Source organism: Grammomys surdaster, unplaced genomic scaffold (genome assembly GCF_004785775.1).
Source record: "Grammomys surdaster isolate TR1022 unplaced genomic scaffold, NIH_TR_1.0 265, whole genome shotgun sequence".
In the NCBI taxonomy this organism is placed as follows: Eukaryota; Metazoa; Chordata; class Mammalia; order Rodentia; family Muridae; genus Grammomys; species Grammomys surdaster.
Window position 1 is genome coordinate 2,950,360 of NW_021604706.1, and position 24,129 is coordinate 2,974,488.

General features: G+C 39.2%; 1 protein-coding gene across 3 annotated transcripts in view; it reads right to left on the reverse strand.

Moving 5' to 3' along the window:
* Positions 1-1,076: 1,076 nt before the first annotated feature.
* The window catches only part of Znf182 (zinc finger protein 182), a 65,530-nt gene continuing 42,477 nt past the window's right edge, over positions 1,077-24,129 (reverse strand). For 2 of the 3 annotated variants that reach the window (XM_028776110.1, XM_028776111.1), the window contains 3 exons: positions 16,920-17,064; positions 16,632-16,769; positions 1,077-3,817 (listed from right to left, as the gene is read on the reverse strand). In XM_028776110.1, coding sequence (XP_028631943.1) covers positions 2,187-3,817; positions 16,632-16,769; positions 16,920-17,064 — 1,914 coding nt within the window. In that variant the 3' untranslated portion in view covers positions 1,077-2,186. Of the gene's footprint in view, positions 3,818-6,412; positions 6,552-16,631; positions 16,770-16,919; positions 17,065-24,129 lie in introns of those variants that run through there. The other variant, XM_028776112.1, reaches the window with a different exon arrangement.

Here is a 24,129-nt window from a genome sequence, read left to right on the forward strand (position 1 = left end):
CATGTTTGACCTACAGCATTAAAACATCGCCCCCTCCAACCTGAGCCTACCGCTCACTTTTTCCCCCAGAATTAAACCATAAAAAAGAGGCTTGAAAGATGGCTCAGCCATTAAAAGAGCTTTTACAGAGGACCCAACTTCAGTAAATATTTATACATTAAATCTTGTTTGACTGGGGCTATGGAGTTTGAGAGAGAATTATTGAGAGCAGTTGTATTAAACTTTCTAAATGCAATTTAGAAAAGCAATTTAGCTTCTAGGATTTGACCCTGGAGAACAAATATGAACATATACAGACAAAAAAAAGTTGGATAGTGACTCTCTGAGCCTCAGCATACATGTAAACATGCGTGAGTACATGAATGCACACACAACACACACTCTCAAAAAGAGGTAATCTAGAAAGGCACTAAGACTCAAGTCTAATTCATCTGTTTTGATAAGAACAAACCCAACTGACCTCCAGGCTTTATACAGCTTGTGTTGCCTATTAATGCTAGACAAGAATCAATGAATAATAGCCACATTAGCAAGAGGGCTTACAAATACAGTAATACACAAACAAGATCTCTTGTTCTCCAGGAAATGTTATATTGTTCTCATGGGTCTCAATTTTATCTCTGATCTTAGAAAATACATGTCAACAGCACTAGTGTGATATCTGGAGGATGTTACTCTACCTCCTGTTGAATTGGTATTTTATGCTTCTTATAAAAATGGAGTAATATTAAATCATTTTAAGATTTGAAAAAGTGTCACTGTACACTCTAAATATGAAATGTGTTCCAATTTCTGTTATTTTAGGCTTATGCAATATGGTATTTCCCATGTGTCACTGTGTACACTAAATTAGAAAATATGTTTCAGATTTTGTTATTTTAAGTATATGTAATATGGTCACAGGTGACCCCAGATTCACTTGAGGTTTGGGAAAAAATGTCTTAGAAACTGATTGAATATTTTTGATTCTCTGTTTGCCTGGTTATTCAATTTGTTCACTGAAAATAAATTAAACTCTATTGAGCTTATATACATTAAATGTTATGAATATGTATCTAGAGTAACCATTAAAGGAATATAATGCGATTTTAAAAGATTTATTGTTCAAGCAGGTAGTATATTCACACTATACAACTTTCCAAAGCTATGAGAGAATACAAAAGATGTCTCCAAGTTTCCTCACCCTAGTCACCTACTGCTCTCTTTCCTTTTGTAAGGTAGTAATGGTAATCACATTCCTTTCCAGAAACAGCTTATACATACAATTCATTCTGTACTTACAATTTCCCCCTTTTATATACAAATAGTGGCACATAATACTCACTTTGCTGTGCCTTGCTTTTTCCTAGCTAATGATGTAACTTGAAGATTATCTCAAATCACTAAAGAAATGATATTGACATTCTTCCTGCTCATTTTTGTCTTGAGGAGTCTGTTGTAAGAACACATCAGTTTCAGGAAGCAGAATCCACATGATGCAATTTCAACAGCTTCTAATCCTTCCAACAATGCATCAACAACTACCTCTGTGTTTTGATTATTTTACACATATATGAGTATCTGTATTCCCAGAAGTGGAAATTTATTTGTGAGTTTGATTACTTTTAAATGCTTTTCTTTGAATGAGAAAAGTCATTCCTGAACTTGCTATTTGCCAAAAGTTCCTGAGGGGAACATGCCAGGATATCAGTTTTTTAAACAACTGAGACACCCCTTAACATATGTTAGTTCTTTCAAACTTTACTTTCTCCAAATCAGTAAACAAGAACTATATCCCTTTATTTGCTCTAATTCCCCCACCTCCAGCTGTTCTTCAAATCTTTTAGATTACTTTCTGTAAATGCAATGTTTTTCTGCTTGTTTCTCCTCCAGACCTCACATGGTCTTTGTAGCAGCTGTCTGTGGCCATGCACCTTAGCGAGCAACTGAACCTTTAGCAGAGGCCTTAGCTATGCTGTCTCACCTCTGAAGCCCTTAAATCTCCCGCACTGGTGCCTGATTGCCTCTTCATCTGGCAGCCCTATGGTTCCAGTGGTTTCAAAGAAATTACACATCTACTTCTTTTTCAACTTGTATTAGGGTGAAGAAGATGAAAGGAAATGCTGTTTATCCCAATGATTAGGCTAGAATCTAGGTCATACTTTTTAAACATTAATAGATCTTTCCTTTGGAATATATAAAAGACACTATTGCGTAGTAGGCTTTGACTTGCCAGTGTGGCCTTTTCCATGGGCTTTCTTTCCTGTATGGGTCCTCTGATGTACAATAAGATTGGATTTCTGGGTAAAGGCTTTCCCACATTCTGTACACTTATAGGGTTTCTCTCCAGTGTGAGTTCTTTGATGTACAGTGAATGTTGATTTTTCCCTGAATGCTTTGCCACATTCTGTGCATTTATAGGGCTTTTCTCCTGTGTGTGTTCTCTGATGGATAATGAGCTGTGACTTCTGGCTGAAAGCTTTCCAGCATACAAGGCATTCATAGGGTTTCTCTCCTGTGTGGATCCTCTGATGGATAATGAGCTTTGACTTTTCTCGAAAGGCCTTTCCACACTCATTACATTTATAGGGTTTTTCTTCTGTATGGGTTCTTTGATGTATAATGAGATAGGACTTCTGGGAAAATGCCTTCTCACATTCATTGCATTCATAGGGCTTCTCACCTGTGTGGCCTCGTTGGTGTAGCATGAGGTAAGATTTCTGAGAGAAGGCTTTCTCACATTCATTACACTCAAATGGTTTCTCTCCTGAATGAGTTCTTTGATGCACACCCAGATTTGATTTTTGGGTGAAAGTTTTCCCACACACATCACATTCATAGGGCTTCTCGCCAGTGTGAGTTCTTTGGTGCACAATGAGGGTTGACTTTTCATTGAAAGACTTCCCACATTCAGTACACTTATGAGGTTTCTCTCCAGTGTGAGTTCTCTGATGTATAACGAGGGTTGACTTATCACTGAATGTTTTCTTACACTCATTACATTCATGAGGCTTCTTTCCTGTGTGAGTACTATGGTGCATAATTAGGTCAAGTTTCTGTATAAAAGATTCCCCACACTTGGTACACTCATAGGTTTTTTCTCCAGTGTGGGTTTTTTGATGAACAATGAGGTTTGATTTCTGAGTAAAGGCTTTCCCACATTCATTACATTCATAAGGCTTCTCTCCTGTATGAGTTCTATAATGTATGATGACAGTTGACTTTTCTCTGAAGGCTTTGCCACATTCTGGACATGCAAAGGGTCTTTCTCCTGTATGAGTTCTGAGGTGTATAATGAGCTGAGACTTTTGGCTAAAGGCTTTCCCGCACTCATTACATTCAAATGGTTTCTCTCCTGTATGAGTTCTCCAATGGACAATGAGGTGTGACTTTTTGCTGAAGGTTTTCTGACATGCAGTACATTCAAAAGGCCTCTCTCCATTTTTAATTCTCTGATGAAGGCTAAGGCCTTTCTTTCGCCTGAGGGTTTTCTCATATTCTTTATATTCATAGGGTTTCACTATGAAACTAGAGTTTTCATATTCTGTATGGAAGAAAAATTTTGCACACCCAGTATCATGTTTATTTTCTGTAGAGCTTCTAGTAAGTAAGTTTAAATTGTCTACCATATTATTTCCAAATGATTCAAATGATTTATGGGATCTTTGCTTTGGAACAACAAGGCTTGTGTTCAGATGCAATGCGTTTTCAAATTCAGTATAGTTCGGGCCACTCTTGGTAATCATTTTGTCATTAGGGAATCCAACTTGCATCAACCAATACTTATCTTGTTTATCTTGATGTCGCCTCTCAAATTGTTCATTAATTTGGTAGACTTCTAAAAAAAAGCACAATTATGTTTATACTTTGTCAGTATGGGGACTAGGCCTATTCTAGAACTACTATTACCTCAACTATTACTGCCATACAGCTACTAACTACCTGAGATGCAGATCTAGCAGATCCTAGGTTGTGCTTGGCTCTCTCTAAGTGCATCTTATAAGAGCTTATCCTGTGAGTCAGATGAGGCTATCACATCATTTTTATCAGAGTGCCAAGGGAGAGAGAGAAAGAATCTTTTAGTATACTCTCACGTGCTGACATTTTTATGACCAAGTTCTTAGTTACAAGAACTTTTTTTTTGACATAGGGTCTCACTATGTAGACCTGGATGGCCTGGAATTTGCTACTCAGACTAGGCTAACTCATAGAGATCCATCTGCCTTAGCTTCCTGAGTGCATGTACAGGAGTGCTGACTCCTGGCTTAGCTATATGAACTGACTACACATGACTTATATATTATCTCTATCTAGGGAATGCACTGTGCTTCCTAAACTCAATATTAATAATCCTGGATCTGCATGAAAGGAAATCTATAATAATGAGCTCAACAAAACCAAAATTTACTCAATCAGCATTCACAAGTGTATCTCCTTTAATACGTATACAGCTTTTTAACACCACTGTTTCTGCTGTCTACTTTATCTCATGTAAAAACTGTGCATATTTTAACTCTGACTTTTAAGATGTTTCATTATTTATATTACCCTCCCTTATTTTATATTTTGCTATATTCAGAATCTACATAACTTTTAAGAGGCAGTTGTATCATTTTACAAAAAGTTTACTTTAACCTTCCTATATACTTTAAATTTTACCATCTAATGTGCTTAATAATCTGAACTACTTATTTAGACAGTTGAACTACAAATCTGCGTCTTTAATTTCGTATTTTATCATCTGTAAAATATTTCACATTTTAACACCTCTAAATCCAAATGTAGCTTAAAATCAATGCTATCAACATGCCATAACTTAATTAGTGGCATTATTTGGTGGCACACCTTAAAATCAATGGTGTCTTGAATCTAACCAAATACAGCACAATTTTGAACATAAATATGAATTATGTTTTTTAGTTTGAATATTTTAGATTTAATCATTTTACATATATACGTGTTTTGCTTGCATATATGTACCTGGTGCCCACAGCACTCAGAATAGGAGGTCATACTCCTGGAACTGGGATGGTTGTGAAGTATCACGTCAATGTTGGGAACCGAACCCAGGTCATTTATAAGAGCAATACAAGCACTCTTAACCACTGAGCTACCTCTTCGGTCTCTGTAATTTCTAAGATTGTATTATGAAAATCTTTAAGCATAGAGAAAAGTTGAAACAAGTGGGGTACAACTACTACTCAAGTTTCTAGTTGGTTTTCATAGTAGTAGTATTTACTATAGTAGCAATGAATTTTAAAATGGGTCCCATGGTTGTGGTTCCCCTTCCTGTGATTTCCTTTCTCTAGATAGAAAATCACAAGTTCTTAGCAAGAGATGAACACTGAATCATAGGAAGTGGTCTCACAAGTTTCATTTAGAGGGAGTCAAACCACATCTAGGATCTGCTAAATCTGAACCTCCTTAGGTTGTCAGAAGTAGTACAGCCTCTGTGGTTTAGGTCATATAGATTATCTGGATCAAGAGTAAATCCTGACTCAGCTTTTCACTTGATCCAATCTACTTGCGTAATTTTCCTACCTATAAAACAGCGCTCACCAAAATGGATATTCAGGGGGATTCAAATACTTACAACAGAACTTATATAGTATCAATGAAATACTTAAAATGTTTACTAAACCAAATGTTACTGTTATCATGAGCTATGCCAAGCCATACACTACATTATCATAAAAGAAATAACAAGTTTATATACATATACGAATATATATTTGATATGTTCTCAGATACTAAGTGAAAAGGGACAAAAAAAACCCCACCCTATGTGTAGGAGCCAGGTATGGTGGTTCACATCTTTAATCTCAGCATTTGAGAGGCATATGCAGGAAATTTCTGTGACATAGAGGCTGGCTTGGTCTATTTAGTGAATCCCAGGCCAGTCAGTGGTAAACAATGGGACCCTGTCTCAAAAACTAAAAAACTGAACCAAACCAAACCAAACAATGCTACATAGCAGAGTATAATTTTAAAGAAATAGATCATCAATGTTTGAATGTTAATATAGAGGTATGATGTAAGAAACCAATGAGAAGACAAACTTTAAATTCCACTAATGTTTACCTGTGAGGAAAAGAGAGCAGACAGGGAAAGGGAATGATGTTGGACTGTTCTTTTTACATTTCTTTATTTATTTTGTATGTTAGGTGGGCACACATACCATAGCACATATGTGGTGGCTAGAGGACAACTGGTAGGAATCAGTGCTCACCCTCTACTCTATGGGTTTCAGGAACTGAATTCAGGTCATCAGACTTAGCAGCAAACATTTTAGCCATAGTGCTGTCTCCTCAGCCTGTTCTTAGTAACCTGGTTTTCTAGATTTCATTTCAGAACCATGTAAATATTTTTGTAACATTTTATAAAATCATCAGCAAAACTGAATAAAAAAGATTTCCCTAATATTGGTAGGTACCTTGCCATTTCTGTTTCCCAGTGAGAAGTTTCAATTCTCAGAGACACCGACATCATTATTTCATTCGACTCCATACAGTCTATGTGCATAACAGACTCAGAGCAATATTATCAGATGAAAAATGAATAGGACTAGTGAGATGGCTCTGTGGACAAAGATATTCATGACCTTAGTTTAATTCTAGGGATCCACAAGGTGAAATGAGGAGACCTACTCTTGTAAAATTTCTTCTGAATTTGTCAAACAAATGCTGTGGTATGCATGCATGTGCATCTAAGAATGCATGTGTGCACACTGAATGTACACACATACTAAAATCTAATAAAAATAAAAAACCACTAGAATTTGATGTAGAAATATAAATTTGAAGACAGAAGGATTTTTCTTTAAAGAAACATAGTCTCTAACTCCTATGAATGAAAATGTCTAAAAGTGATTTAATAAGAATCAATTTGTGGCACCCTTTACAAAGGACTGAAATAATATCAAAAATCTTAGGATAACTCTAACCAAGCAAATGAAAGCCTTGTATGATAAAAATCTTCAAGAAATTATAGAAGATATCACAAGATGGAAATATCTCTGATGCTCATGGACCATTAGGATTAATATAGTAAAAATAGCCATTCTACCAAAAGCAATCTACATATTTAATGCAATCCCCATCAGAATTCCAACATAATTCTTCACATATCTTGAAAAGACAATCTTCAGCTTCATATGTAAACACAACAGACTCAGGACAGCTAAAACAGTCCTGAATAATAAAAGAACTGCTAGAGGTCTTACCATTTTCAGTTTTAAATTGTACTACAGAGCTGTAGAAATATAAACAGCATGGTATTGGCACAAAAACAGACACATTAACCAATGAAATTTAATTGAAGACTCAGGTGTAAATCCACACATCTATGGACACTTGATTTTTGATACAGATGCCAGAACTGCACATTGGAAAAACGACAGCATTTTTGACAAATGGTACTGGTAAAACTGAGTGTCAACATATAAAAGAATCCAAATAGATCCATACTTATCATGCTGCACAAAACTCAAGTTGACATGGATCAAAGACCTGAACAGAAAACCAGATACTGAGAGGAGTAAGTAAGTGGTGGAGAAATAGAAGAGGAAGAGAAAATAAGGGTGTAGGCACAATGAAGAGAGGCAGAACTGGAGACTTGAGGGTAGTGAGGAGCAGGCTGATGGGAGCAGATATCCCCTGGGACCATGGCAGGGTCCTGGCCTGTGCTGACATCTGAGCTACTGCTCAGGGACACTTTAATATCTGAGGGCTTTGCAGAAATGGCCCCACCCCTTACCTGGGAGAGCTGGCCCTGAGTGAGAGGCATGAAGGCAGGAGAGCTGACCCTCACCCTTGGCCAGCTGCAGTACTCGGTACAGTAGCCGACATACTGTGGGAGTTACAGGTCTGAGAATGGGAGTGTGGAAGAGCTGGCCCTACCCTTTGTCTCTCTGTGGTGGTGTGGACAAGGGAGATCTAACCCCCTCAACCATCACCATCTATGGCAGCCAGGAGACCTGAACCTGGGGTCATGAGAACAGGGGAGCTGGCCATACCATTCATTCACTGAACACTTGGAAGAGCAGGCCCCATACATCACCTAAACAACACAGCAGAGCTGACTATTGATGTGTGGGTTACAAATGAGCCATCTCAAAGGGTGAGAGTATGGGAGAGCCAGCCCTGCCTCTTGTCTGCTAAGTGATAGATCCTCTCCTTTCCCTTTTGTCCTTGCCACCAGAGGCAGATGGCAGAGTTGGCCTGATGGGGTCATATGAGCAGGAGAGCTGGTCCTTTCCCCTCACATGCTGCAGCACTTGGGGGGCAGGGGCTGCACCGCACCTGGGTAGCACAGTAGAACTGACCAAGATGGCAGGGGTGCAGGTGAACTGGCCCCATGGGTGTGAGAACAGGAGAGCTGGCCCTGCCTCTTGTCTGCTGGGTGGTGGCATTGATGAGGAAGAAATACACTCCACCCCCATCTCTCACCATCTATGGCAGACAAGAGAACTGGCCCTGAGATTATGAGAGTAGAACTGGCTGTATCCCTTACTGGCTGCAGTACTCAGCAGAGCAGACCCTGAACCCTACCTGGGCAGGAGGGTAAATCTGGCTATGGTTGTGGGGATTGTAGGCGAGCAGTTCCCAAGTGGGTGAGAGTGTGAGAGCCCGTGGGCTGATCATCTCTGGGCTTTGAATTGGCCCACCCCAAGATCTACCCCATTGATGGACTGCTGGAACATATGAAGGGGCACACTCTCCAGGATCTCCATGACACAGGGCAAAAACAGGATATCTGAGAGGAGGCCCAGTTTGGTTCCAGTATTGATAGAGTAGTAGAAGACAGAGGCCTAGTGACCAATTAGTCACTGCAATGAACATTTGCAAGCAAAGAAGTATAGACAAAAGGGAGTACTGTAGGGCACACTGTGACACAGTACAGCTTCCACAAAAAGTTTTTTTTCTCAAGGTGTGTGTGGGGGGAGGGGTTTGCAAAGGTGGAGAGCAGGTATGAGGGTAGGGAGAGATGAGTGGGATTGGGGTACATGATGTGAAATTCACAAAGAATCAATAAATAAAAAGTTTAAAAAAACAGGTACACTGAACCTTTTAGAAGAGAAATTGTGGAGTAGCCTTGAACTCATTAACACAGGAAAAGATTTTCTGAATAGAATACTGATAGCACAGGTACCAAGATTAACAATTAATAAATGGGACTGCATGAAACTGAGAAATTTCTGTACAACAAAGGATACTGAAAGGATACTGTCATTTGGACAAAGTGGCAACTTACAGAATGGGAAAAGATTTTTACCAACTATGCATCTGACAGAGTGTTGATTCCAAAATATATGAAGAATTCAAGAAAGGGATATCAAGGAACCAAATAACCCAGTTAAAATGGGGTACAAATCTAAACAGGGAATTCTCAATAGAGAAATCTTAAGTGGTTGAGAAAACTCTTAAAGAAATGTTCAGTGTCCTTGCCACCAGGGAAACAGAAGTCAAAACTATTTTGAGATTTCATCTTACACCTGTCAGAATGGCTAAAGTTAAAAAAAAACCTAAAAACCCAAAACTACAACTGACAGCTCATGCTGGTGAGGATGTAAAAGCAAGAGGAACACTCCTCCATTGTTGGAATGCAAACTTGTACTACTACTATGGAAATCAGCATGGCAGTTCCCTGGGAAGATGTTAATTGATCTATGTGGAGATCCAGCTGTATCACTCTTTGGCATATACCCAAAGGATGCTTCATCCTACCACAGTGATACTAGCTCAACCATATTCATTGCTGTTCTATTCATAATAGTCAGAAACAGGAAACAACGAAGATGCCCCTCAACAGAAGAATGGATAAAGAAAATGTAGTACATTTATACAGTGGAGTATTACTCAGCTTAAAAAATGAAATCATGAAATTAAAAGTGAATAGATGGAACTAGAAAAAAATCATCCTGAGTGATGTAACACAGATCCAGAAATATTGGTTTGTACTTGCTGATTATGTGATTATTAGCTGTTACGTCAAGGATAATAATGGTACAATTCAAAGAACTACAGAGGTCAGTTATAGAGTATGGGAGTGTGTGTGTGTGTGTGTGTGTGTGTGTGTGTACATAGATCTCTCTAGGAAAGGGAAATAGAATAGACAGTTATGGATGGATGGATGGATGGATAGATGGATGGATGGACAGTGGAGGGGTGAAGACTAGAACAGGAGGATCAATTGGAGGGGCGAAGAAGAGAGAGATGAAAGAGGAAATATGGGGAGACAGCTAAAATTAAGGAACATTTGAAGAGTAGTATGGAAATCTAATATAGTACAAGTTTCTTAAAATATACACACATGAAAGTAACCTAAATGAAATCAGCAAATTATGTGGGGAGACAGAGCCTCAACTGACCAACTGACCATCTTTTGTTACCAAGTGAAGCTTCTACTACTGGGATTGGATTATAATTGAGTTGTTGGCCAAATGGGTTCCATGGGAACCCCCAAACAATTCAGCCTGTTGCCAAGACTATAGGATGTTCTCCACAAACTGACTTGCTGAAGACAACACCTACACAATTCATCAAACATAGAGAAGACCAGCTGGTGGCTACATAGACTTCACTTCTATGTGCTGGCATCTTTGATACAGGAAGACACTCTGCATGCTACCAAAAAGAGAAATGTAAAAACCAAACTAGCCAAATCCTCTCTGACAATGGTGTCCTGCCTGCAAGATATGCTAGTGTAATGGTGGTAAAAAGCTTGTGGGAGTAACCAACAAATATATGATTTTACTTAAGACCCATTCCACAAGATGCAAACCCTACCTGACACTGCTTGGGGTGATCAAGAACTTCTGCCTGCATGATGTGTTGGGTTAAAGGTGGTGCAGAACTTGGAGTGGATAACCAATAACTGGTCCAACACAAGACCCACATCATGAGAGGAAGCCCATACCTGACACTGCCTGTATGGTCAGAAGCCAGAGGCTGGAGAGTCCAATTACTTAGGATAGATCCAAAACACATCTGGCAAAAAAAGTCAATGAAATGATTCCTAATGATATTTTGTTATCTCAGAGAGGCTCTATCCACCAACTGGTTCTCAAACAGATGCAGAGAACCACAGCCAAATGTTAGGTAGAACTCTGGGTATCCTGCAGAAGAGGGAGAGGAAGGAATGTAGGAGCCATAGAGGACAAGGATACCACAAGAAAACCCACAGAATCAACTAACCTGAGCCCTTATAGGCTCACAGAGACTGAATTGACAACCAGGGAGCTTATGTTGGTTTGATCTAGGCCCTCTGCACCTATGTTACATTTGTATAGCTTGGTCTTCTTATGCAACTCCTAACTATGAGAGCAGGGGCTGTCTCTGATTCTTTTGTTTGCTTTTGGGACCCTTTTCCTCCTATTGTGTTGTCCCGTACAGTCTTGATATGAGGGTTTGTGTCTAGTCTTATTTTAACTTGTTATGCTATGTTCGGTTGATATCCTTTGGAGGCCTGCTCTTTTCTGAAGGGAAATGGAGAAGGAGTAGATCTAGGAGTTGAGGGGAGGTGGATGCAGGGATTGGAAGGAGAGGGGGGAGGGGTAACTGTGACTGAGATGTAATATATGAGAGAAGAATAAAACAAAACCAAAAACAAACCTTAAACTAGATAGACCAGGAATCTGGCATAAACCAAATAATACTGTTCTCAAAAAAGGAGCAATAAAATGACTTATAATGACATTCTGCTATATTCATACTCACAGTGCCCTGTTCAGCTTTCATCAGAGAATCATCCTTCTGCAGCAGATGGGAACAAATATAGAGACTCACAGCCAGATAAGTGGAGAGTGAGAGATCTTGGAACACTTAGCCCTAAATAAAGTCCCTCCCCTCAGAGCTCAGGGAATGCCTTGGAAGAAGAGACAAAAAAGAGTGTGAGAGCTAGGCACATCAACAAGGCCTTATAAATCAATAAGAGCAAAGCTCATACGAACTCATAGAGGTTGAGACAGCGTGCATAGGGCCTGCGTGTGTCTGCATAGTTGGGGTCCTAGAGCTGAAAGGAGAAGTGGACACATCCCCCTTCCCTAACTCACAAGCAATAGCCAAGTGATAACCACTTGCAAATAAAATTTAGTTTTCCCCAAGGGAGTTTCAGTGGGGAAGCAAACTACTCTTAAGAATAGGCTAAATGCCCAGAAGTAGATGGCCAACAGGAAGTGAACCATGATGCCACTGAGCACCTTTGGATCTTTCTTGTTTCATAATGTCACATCAGTCCTCTGCCTTTTGTTAAAATGTATATTATTCTATTTTATTCATATGTATACATATATTTCTTCTCTCTTTTTTTACCCTACAGGGGAAAAAAAAGCATATGTATTATGGCTTCCAGTTTACAGTGCTTTTATGGGACTACTGAGTGTGTGAAAGAGTAGTTCTCTGTTTCTTGTGCCTTCTCTTGGACTCTTTCCTGTTGTTTATTTTGTCCAATTTTGATGTGTTAGTTTTTTGTTTTATCTCATTTTATTACATTATTTTAGTGTTATTCCATAGAAGCCTGTTTGTTTTGTAATGAGAAATAGAAAGGGAGTGGATTTGGTTGGGAGGACGTCACGGATAGGATGAGGGGAAGAGCTGGAAGGAGCAGAGGGAGGGAAACGATAATCAGGATATATCATGTGAGGAAAACAATCTATTTTCTTTTTCTTTCTCTTTTTTTTTTTAGGTGTTTTGAGACAGGGTTTCTCTGTGTAGCCCTGGTTGTCCTGGAATTCACTCTGTAGACCAGGCTGGCCTCAAACTCAGAAATCCGCCTGCCTCTGCCTCCCAAGTGCTGGGATTAAAGGTGTGCGCCACCACAGCCCAGGTCAATTTATTTTCAATAAAAGGAAAATAAAAATTTAAATTGTGGTCTTAAAACACTATTTTCTACTAAAAGGAAGGAGAGATCCTTGGAGAAATAGCAATTATATGTTAGAGAGAAGAAATGTAACAAACCTTAAATTTGGACCTCAGCAACACACTTGGTGGCTCGTTTGAACAGTTTCCACTAACTAAAGGTGGGACAGTCTGACTCATAAAAATTCTGAAGCATGCTTATAACAAAAATGTTTGCCCTGTCATGGTGAGTTATTCCTGTAATCTCACATTGGTAAGGCTGAGACAGGAATAAGTTTGAAGCTAGCCAGGACAAAACAGTGAGCACCTTCCATAAAAAGGACTTAAAAATATATAAAGGTATAAATGCTATACAGAAAATGATATAACTTGACACAGCTATATAACTCTTGGGCATCTATCCAAAGAACTCTAAATTAACATATCACACATATTACAGAGATCCGTGCCACTGTAGCACTACTCACAATAACTATATTATGGAATTGACCTAGGTGTCTAACAGAGAGAGGGTAAAGAAAATAATGCTATATATACACAATAGATTTAGACTTTTTTCAGTTTTAAACAATGGGATTATATCATTCATAGGAAAAATGGAGGGAACTACAGATAATCATGTTAAGTGAATTAAGCTGAATAGATTTATGTCAACTTGACATGAGCTACAGCCATCTGAGAAGAGAGAACTGTGATTGAGAAAATGGCTCCATTAGATCAGGCCACAAGCATTTTCTATAGGGCATTTTCTTAATTAGTGGTTGATATGGGAAGGCTCTGCCCATTGCAAGTGGTGCCATCCTGGTAGTCTTGGGTTCTATAAGAAAGCAGGCTGAGCAAGCCATGGGAAGCAAGCAACACCCCTCCATGGTCTCTGCATCAGCTTCTGACTCCAAGTTCTTGCCGTTTGAGTTCCTGTCCTAACTTCCTCTAGTAATGAACAGTGATGTGGAAATGTATGCCAAATTAACCATTTCCCCCCAATTTGCTTTTGGTCATGGTGTTTCATCACGGTAATAATAACCTCAAGTAAGAAAGAAGGGAAATATGTTCAACATACAATATATACTTGCATGAAAATTTTAATTAAAAAGGATGTAACTTGTTGGTCACCTTCAGATGGTGTTCAAAACCATTTTAAAACTGTCTTAAAATTTACTTTTATTTATATCTATGTGTCCATGTGTGGGTATGTGCACATGAATGTAGGTATCCACAGAGGCAAAAAGAAGGTTTTGGTTTCCTTGGAGCTGGAGTTACAGGTGTTTGTGAGTCTACTGATAAGGGTGCTAGGGAACAATCTCAATTCTTCTAGAAGAGGAGCAATTGGTATTAACTTCTGAGCCATCTTTCCAGCCCCACTAAAATTATTTTTGAATAATGATAAACAAAACCTTAATCATTCTATAGAATATGTAACTCATGCTAACCAAATAGTAAACGAGAGACAATCTCTCTCTCCCTCTCTTTCTCTGTCTGTTTTTTCTCTCTCTCAGACTCACAGAGATCCTCCTGCCTATGCCTTCTGAGTGCTGGGATTAAAGGCAGGCACCACCATGCCAGGCCCTGACAATTTGTTTTCATAGAAGTATTCTAGCTAGATAATAAATAACAGAATTAAAATCTCATCCTTAAATCATGGGAGTCCTACTAGTGGCCATATTCTCAAAGAGCAAATCTCCTTCTTCCAGCCAATAGTTAATTAGGAAGGGTGGGCTTTTTGTGATCATCTACCTTCTATCTATGTTGCAATTTGGGCTGGCTTAGTCTTGTGCATGTAACAACTGCTTTGAGTTTCCTCACATTCACGAACATATGGACAGCACCAATTGGACTTGGTTGTAAGAAAAAGAAAAGACATGAAATTGGGAGAAAGATCTGTGGAGGGGATGATGGGAGGAATAGGAAGTGGGAGATGGTTGGGAAAGTGTGATCATTTTATTGTATATGTGTAAGAAATTCTCAAGAATAAAAAAATGAAACATTTTTGGTTGTGAGCCTAGCATTTGATGGCCCAGTAAAGTACAGGATAAGCATGCTATAACCCATAGACGCTAAGTAAAAAGGAGGGCCCAAGGGAGGATTCTTGAATCTCAATTAGAAGGGGATATAAAAGAGACATTGGAGGTAGATGGAGGGAGGGAACTTGGTGGGAGAAGGGGTAGAGATGGGAATAGGGATGGGGAACAGGTGTGGGGACAGTAGGGGTTACTGTGTGTGAGACAGGGCTGAGAGAATGGAAATCAGCAGGGGGACATTTCTGGGACAAGCTGGAGACCAGAGATGGGGGAGACTCCTGGGAATCTATGAGGATAACCCTAGCTGAGACTCCTAGCAGGGCGGATATGGGGCCCGAAGTGGCCACTTCTCATAGCCAGGCGGGACTCTCAGTGGAGGGATAAAGACAGCAACCCACACACAAATATTTCAACTCAAAACAAGATGTACAGGGGCAAAGACAAAGCAGAGACTGAGGGAATGGCCAACCAATAACTGCCACAACTTGAGACCCATACCCTGAAAGAGAACTGACCCCTGACACTATTAATGATACTCTGCTAGGCCTGCATTCAGGGCCCTAGCATAACAGTCTTCTGAGAGGCTTCATCAACAGCTGATGGAAAGAGATGCCGAGACCCACAGCCAAACATTAGATGGAGCTTGCATAGTCTTATGGAAGAGCGGGGAAAGGACTGAAGGAGCCAGAGGGGTCCAGGACACTACAAGAAGACCTGAGGAGTCAACTAACCTAGGACTATGGGGACTCACAGAGACTGAACCACCAACCAAAGAGCATGCAGGGGCTGGCCCTCGGCCCCCTACACATTTGTAGCAGATGTGCAGCTTGGTCTTCATGTAGGTCCACTAACAAGTGGAGTGAAGGCTCTTCTGACTCTGTTGCCTATCTTTGGATCCCCTTCCCCTGGCTTGTCTTGTCTAGCCTCAGAGGACTTGAGCCAGGATGGGTTGGTACCCATGGGGTTCTTCTTTTCTGAGGAGGGGGAATTGGGGGAGGGGTGTGAGGGTGGGACTGGAAGGAAAGGTGGGAGGGGGCTGTGATGTTAAAATGAATAAATTAAAAAATGAAAAATCATAATTTTGCATTTATTAGTGAATTAATTAGCCTCAGTGTGGGACTGTAATTTGGCCACACTCCCCAGAGCCCAGAGAGAGGGCGGAGAGAACAAATCTCTGGCTCAAGATTTCCCTGGCACCGCCCTTCTCCTCCGTTTCCAATATATAAGCATGTTTATGTTTATAAACCTTCCGACGTGTTTCGGGAGAGCGTTTCATCATTTACCACCCAAGCCCGTCATCTATTAATAAATCAACACATCTCAAATCTTTACATGTCTCGTGAATTCTGGATCTGAGTAAGTCAAAAATCCTGCGCGCCCCTGCCCACGCAGGGCGGGGGAGGGACCCTTGTTAGCCGTGTGGCCGCCGGCCCGGGCACTCTCTGTACTCTAGTTAGCTGCGGCATGTGTCCTGTGTCTCTTGTTGCTGCGCGCCAGCTCACGGGACAGGGGATGAGAAGCCTTTTCTCCGCGGTCGGCTCTGCACGCCGGCCATCCGAGACTGCCGCTCTGTCGGAGCGCGCGCACGCGCACACGCACGCGCACGCACACACAGAGCGCCCTACATCTCAGCAGTAATTAACAGGAACTAATAGCATAAAACAGACAAGCGTGTTTGACAAACCTCCTGATGGAATAGTTAGGAAGGCAAAAGAATGCCCTAAATTTAATCTAGCTTAAAAGAAAACCAAGACAGGGGGCTACATGAAGATACTACCTGGAAAGCTCCAAACTGGAATTTCCCCATCTTCTGGGTCTGGTTCTTTTTTTACCTCCAGCTTGATAATGAGATCTGGCTTAGTAACCTGCTGTTCTGAGGATGATAAATGATAGATATCTCCTTGGTCTTCAGAGCCTGAAACAGCACAAGTTGCAGTTTGGGGTCAGCAGAAAGGACCTGTCACTTAACACAAACCATTTAACCAATATTTTGAGTTTCCTTTAAGAAAAGGAAAATGTGAAGACAAGCAAGAAAATACTGGATATAATACCCATCAAAACTTACCTGTGGAAGCCACCTCACCCACAGAAACAAGGTTGCTGTAGGTCTCAAGCATCACATCTCGGTACAGGGTCCTCTGTGGAGAGTTCAAGTATTGCCACTCCTCCTGAGTGAAATCCACAGCTACATCCTCAAATGTCACTAGTTCCTGTAATGGCAAAGTTCTTTTATTCTAAAATGCTGACCACTGAATGATAAGGATACAATGTGAGAAAACAGCTAATTGAGCTCCCAGTTCAATCCCTCGTCTACAAGCATATCTGCCATGCATTTTCTTAATTGCTAATTGATGGAGGAGACCCGGCCCACTATGGCAGTACCATCCCTTTGCAGATGGGTCTGGGTCTTTGAGAAAAGTAGCTGAGTAAGGCAGAAAAAGAAAGCCTATAAGTAGCATTCCCTCCTCCATAGTCTCTGTCTCAGTTCCTGCCTAGTTTCTTGAAAATTTATATCCCGACAAGTGACTCTGCAGCAGAAAAAAATACCCCTCAAAATGCATCACTGACTTAAATGTAGTATCTAAACCCATAGTATTTGTAGGGAAAAAAAGTATTGGATAAAGTCCCTTAAATCTTGATGAGTCAAGTATTTTTCTGTAACCAAAAAATTCCAAAGATATTTACTCTTTTTTTTGTTTTATTTTTGATACTCACTCTTAAAGATAATGAAAAGGTAAGTACAGAACAGAAGTAAATATTACAGCTTAGATATCTGATAATATAAAAAGTACTATTAAACTATTGGACAGTATGAAAACTAAAATAAGATATAAGAACTATCTGCAAATACAAAAACAACTATTACAATAAGAAGTGGAGTAGTACACCAAATAAGACATATAAATGGCAAATAAATACATAAGAAATTGTTCAAAATTACTAGTCATTATGGAAATTCAAATTAAAGCTATAGTGAATGAGGCGCTACCACACATCTGTTAGTATAGGAGAACTTACAATATCAAGTAGTGTAGATATGGGACAGCTGGATCTCTTTTATTACAGACATGAAAGAAGAAATAGCACAGGCCTTTGGAAACAGTTTTCCAAGTGTTTGTGAAGTTAATCATATACTACCTAACAACCCAACAATCATGCTCCTAGGTGTATCTATCCCAGTAAAATAAAAATCTCACAACCCCCAAAAGCTTATTAAAAAAAACCTCAAAAGTTTATATTCATTTATTTTTAATCACCCAAACATGAAATAACCTAAGCACTTTCAGTCAGCAAATGGACAAACTTGAATCCACATAATTTTGTGGATTGCTATTCAGCAATACAAATGAAATGCTTAACACATGTGATGATACAGAGAGTCAATGTATTGTAGCAGGGCACTTGCCTAACATGTAGAAAGGTTTAGGTTGAATCGTTTGCAGTTTCAAAAAACTCAGCTTACTAAAAATCCCTCAAATCTCTCCATAAACTTTATAATAAAATATACTAATGAACAAATTATATATCACACATAATCAATACTTTTAGTATAATGTATAATATAAACTAGAGACTAATAAAGAATGTTCTAATTACCTAAAAATTAAAAACTAACAAGCAAGCAAAAGCACAAACATCCAGGTCAGCTGTCTTTCAAACTCTTGCCATCAGGTCAGCTAGTCTTTTCAAACTGTTTAAGAATACAAGAGGGGTCTGAAAATTCAGAGCAGACTGGGTAAAGGAAGCTGAGATCATGTATAGAAAGATGCCTAGTGCACTGCCATCTATGTGTATGAAAGTCCTGAAAAAACTGATCAGCTCTCAAGAACTGCTAGCTGTAGGAAAAATGTACAGGGCCCAGGGTGACAGTCATAAAGAACATCATTTCTGAAGGAGAAAATGGAAACAAAAGAACTAGAAGCATCTGAAGAGTGTGTAATGACAGGAGAAAAACAGAAATGGGAAATTAGGGTCATATATGTTATGATTGAAATATGAAATGTATTGCACAATGTTTTGAACATTTGCTCCTTAGCTGGTGGAACTGTTTTGAGAGGTTATGGAGCCTTTAGGAAATGGTACCTGGGGTAAGTAGTTTATTAAGAGATGGAGTTCTCCATTTTGCTGGGGCAGACTCCTAGTTGGTCTGCTCCCATGAAGACACCATATCCTGATCTATCCTAGAGGAACCAGTGTACTCAAAACAACTGTTAAGAACCCTCCCCTAAAACCCGAAGACACAGAGCTGCAGCTGGGAGCCTGGGGCTCTCAGGACCCATCACCCACCCAAATCCCACCCCTCCAGAATACCACTCCCCTTCCACCCCTCGATTGGTCCTTTTGGCTGGGGCAGACTCCTAGTTGGTCTGCTCCTTTGAAGGTACCTTATTCTGAGCCATCCGAGAGAAACCACTGCACTCAGAGCTGTGGAGGAACCACTACACTCAGAAAAGTTGAGGACGAAGGACTCCCAGGAGCTATTACACGACAAGGATCATTGGATTTCAGGAACCCAGAAGCAGCCTGAATCCCAGGTGCTCTTGCACCCAAGAGGTCAGGATCACAGAGATAGCTGGACTCTGAGGAGTTATGACACAAGCAAGATAACAGGAGACACAGGCTCCAGTCAGAGACAGTGAGTGCACGTAGCACTAGAGATAACCAGATGGTGAAAGGCAAGTGCAAGAACATAAGCAACAGAAACCAAGGTTACCTGGTATCATCAGAACCCACTTCTCCCACTATAGCAAGTCCTGGATGCCCCATCACACCAGAAAAGCAGGATTCAGATTTAAAATCACTTCTCATGATGATGATAGAGAACTTTAAGAAGGACATAAATAACTCCTTTAAAGAAATACAGGAGAACATAGGTAAACAGGTAGAAGCCCTTAAAGAGGAAACAGAAAAATCCCTTAAAGAATGACAGGAAAACACAACCAAACAGGTGAAGGAATTAAACAAAACCATCCAGGATCTAAAAATGGAATTAGAAAGGAAAAAGAAATCACAAAGGGAGACTAGCCTGGAGATAGAAAACCTAGAAAAGAGATCAGAAGTCACAGATGCAAGCATCACCAACAGAATACAAGAGATAGAAGAGAGAATCTCCGGTGCAGAAGATACCATAGAAAACATTGACACAACAGTCAAAGAAAATGCAAAAAGTTCCTAACCATCCAGGAAAACATCTAGGAAATCCAGGACACAATAAGAAGAACAAACCTAAGGATAATAGGTATAGAAAAGAGTAAAGATTCCCAACTTAAAGGGCCAGTGAATATCTTCAACAAAATTATAGAAAACTTCCTAACCTAAACAAAGAGATGCCCATGAACATATAAGAAGCTGAAAGAACTCCAAATAGACTAGACCACCAAAAATTCTTCCCATCACATAATAATCAAAATATCTAATGCACAAAACAAAGAATATTAAAAGCAGTAACAGAAACAGGCCAAGTAACATATAAAGGCAGACCTATAAGAATTACACCAGATTTCTCACCAGAGACTATAAAAGCTAGAAGATCCTGGACTGACATCATACAGACCCTAAGGGATCACAATTGCCAGCCCAGATTACTATACCCAGCAAAACTATCAATCACTATAGATAGTGAAACCAAGATATTCCATGACAAAACCAAATTTATACAAAATCTTTGCACAAATCTAGCCCTACAAAGGATAATAGTTCGAAAACTCCAACACAAGGAGGGAAAATACACCCTAGAAAAAGCAGGAAAGTAATCTTTATTCAACAAATCTAAAAGAAGATAGCCACACAAACATAATGCCACCGCTAATAACAAAAAGAACAGGAAACAACAATCTCCTCTCCTTAATATCTCTTAAAATCAATGGACTCAATTCCCCAATAAAAAGACACAGATTAACAGACTGGATATGAAATCAGGACCCAGCATTTTGCTGCATATAGGAAATGCACCTCAGTGACAAAGACAGACACTACCTTAGAGTAAAAGGCTGGAAAAAATTTTCCAAGCAAATGGTCCCAAGAAATAAGTTGGAGTAGCAATTCTAATATCAAATAAAATTGACTTTCAACCAAAAGTTATCAAAAAAGATAAGGAAGGACACTTCATACTCTTCAAAGGAAAAATCTACAAAGATGAACTCACAATTCTGAATATCTATGCTCCAAATGCAACAGCACCCACATTCATAAAAGAAACTTTACTAAAGCTCAAAGCACACATTGCACCTCACAATAATACAATAGTAGTGGGAGACTTCAACATCCCACTCTGAGAAATAGACGGATCATGGAAATGGAACTAAACAGAGATACAGTAAAACTAAAAAAAAATGTTTTGAACCAAATGGATTTAACAGATATTATAGAACATTTCATCCTAAAACAAAAGAATATGCCTTCTTTTTAGCACCTCATAGTACCTTCTCCAAAACAGATAATGTAACTGGTCATAAAACAGGCATCAACAGATATAAGAAGATTGAAATAATCCCTTGCATTCTATCAGATCACTATGTAGTAATGCTGGTCTTCAATAATAACAAAAACAATAGAAAGCCCACATTCATGTGGAAACTGAACAATACTCTACTCAATGATAACTTGGACAAAGAAGAAATAAAGAAAGAAATTAAAGACTTTTTAGAATTTAATGAAAATGAAGGCACAACATATGGAAACTTACGGGACACAATGAAAGCAGTGCTAAGAGGAAAATTCATAGCTCTGAGTGCCTCCAAAAAGAAACTGGAGAGAGCATACACTAGCAGCTTGACAACACACCTGAAAGCTCTAGAACAAAAAGAAGCAAACATACCAAAGAGAAGTAGATGGCAGGAAGTAATCAAACTCAAGGCTGAAATGAACCAAGTAGAAACAAAAAGAACAATACAAAATATGAACAAAACCAGGAGCTGGTTCTTTGAGAAAATCAGCAAGATAGAAAAACCCTTAGCCAGACTAATCAGAGGGCAGAGAGACAGTATCCAAACTAACAGAATCAGAACTAAAAAGGGTGACATAACAACAGAAACTGAGGAAATTAAAAAAAAAAATCAGATCCTACTACAAAAGCCTATACTCAACAAAATGGGAAAATCTGGATGAAATGGACAATTTTCTAGACAGATACCAGGTATCAAAGCTAAATTAGGAGCAGATAAACCACCTAAACAGTCCTATAACCCCTAAAGAAAGAGCAGCAGTCACTAAAAGTCTCCCCACCAAAAAAGAAAAAGCCCAGGACCAGATGGTTTTAGTGCAGAATTCTATCAGACCTTCAAGCATGACCTAATACCAGTTCTCTTCAAATTATTCCACAAAATAGAAACAGAAGAAACACTACCCAATTCATTCTATGAAGGCACAATTACGCTCATACCTAAACCACACAAAGACCCAACAAAGAAAGAGAACTTCAGACCAATCTCCCTTATGAATATCGATGCAAAAATACTCAGTAAAATTCTTGCGAACCAAATCTAACAACCTATCAAAAGAATCATCCATCATGATCAAATAAGCTTTATCCCAGGAATTCAGGGATGGTTCAATATACAAAAATCCATCAGCGTAATCCACTATGTAAACAAATTCAAAGAAATAACCACGTGATCATATCACTAGATGCTGAGAAAGCATTTGACAAAATTCAATACCCCTTCATGGTAAAAGTCCTGGAAAGATCAGTAATTCAAGATCCATACCGAAACATAGTAAAAGCAATATACAACAAACCAGTAACCAACATCAAACTAAATGGAGAGAAATTGAAGCAATCCCACTAAAATCAGGGACTAGACAAGGCTGCCCACTTTCTGCCTACCTATTAAATATAGTACTCAAAGTCCTAGTCATAGCAATTAGACAACAAATGGAAGTCAAAGGGACACAAATAGGAAAGGAAGAAGTCAAAGTATCACTATTTGCAGATGATATGATAGTATACTTAAGTGACCCCAAAACGTTCACCAGAGAACTCCTAAACCTGATAAACAACTTCAGCAAAGTGGCTGGTTATAAAACTAATTCAAACAAATCAGTAGCCTTTTTCTACTCAAAGGATAAACAAGCTGAGAAAGAAATTAGGGAAATGACACCCTTTACAATAGTCACAAATAATATAAAATACCTTGGTGTGAATCTAACCAAGCAAGTAAAAGATCTGTATGACAAGAACTTCAAGTCTCTGTAGAAAAAACTTGAAGATCTCAGATGGAAAGATCTCCCATGCTCATGAATTGGCAGGATTAATATAGTAAAAATGGCCATTTTGCCAAGAGCAATCTACAGATTTGATGCAATTCCAACTCAATTCTTCATAGAGATAGAAAGAGTAATTTGGAAATTTATTTGGAATAACAACAAACCCAGGATATTGAAAACTATTTTCAATAATAAAAAAACTTCTGGGGAATCACCATCCCTGAACTCAAGCTGTACTATAGAGCAATAGTGATAAAAACTGCCTGGTATTGGTACAGAGACAGGCAGGATGATCAATGGAATAGAATTGAAGACCCAGAAAATGAACCCACACACCTATGGTCACTTGATATTTGACAAAGGAGCTAAAACCATCCAGTAGAAAAAAGACAGCATTTTCAACAAATGGTGCTGGTTCAACTGGAGGACAACATGTAGAAGAATGAAAATTGATCCATTCTTATCCCCTTGTACAAAGCTCAAGTCTAAGTGGATAAAGGACCTCCACATAAAACCAGATACACTGAAACTAACAGAAGAGAAAGTGGTGAAGAGCCTCGAATACTTGGGCACAGGGGAAAAGTTCCTGAACAGAACTCCAGTGGCATATGCTTTAAGATCAAGAATTGACAAATGGGGCTTCATAAAATTGCAAAGTTTCTGTAAGGCAAAGGACAGTCAATAGGACAAAATGACAACCAACAAATTGGGAAAAAATCTTTACCAATCCTACATCTGATAGAGGGCTAATATCCAATATATATAAAGAACTCAAGAAATTAGACTGCAGACAAACAAATAACCCTATTAACAAATGGGCTATAGAGCTAAACAAAGAATTCTTAACTGAGGAAACTCGAATGGCCGAGAAGCACCTAAAGAAATGTTCAATATCCTTAGTGATCAGGGAAATGCAAATCAAAACAACCCTGAGATTCCACCTCATACCTGCCAGAATGGCTAAGATCAAAAACTCAGATGACAGCAGATGCTGGTGAGAATGTGGAGAAAGAAGACCACTTCTCCATTATTGGTGGTATTGCAAGCTGATACAACCACTCTGGAAACCA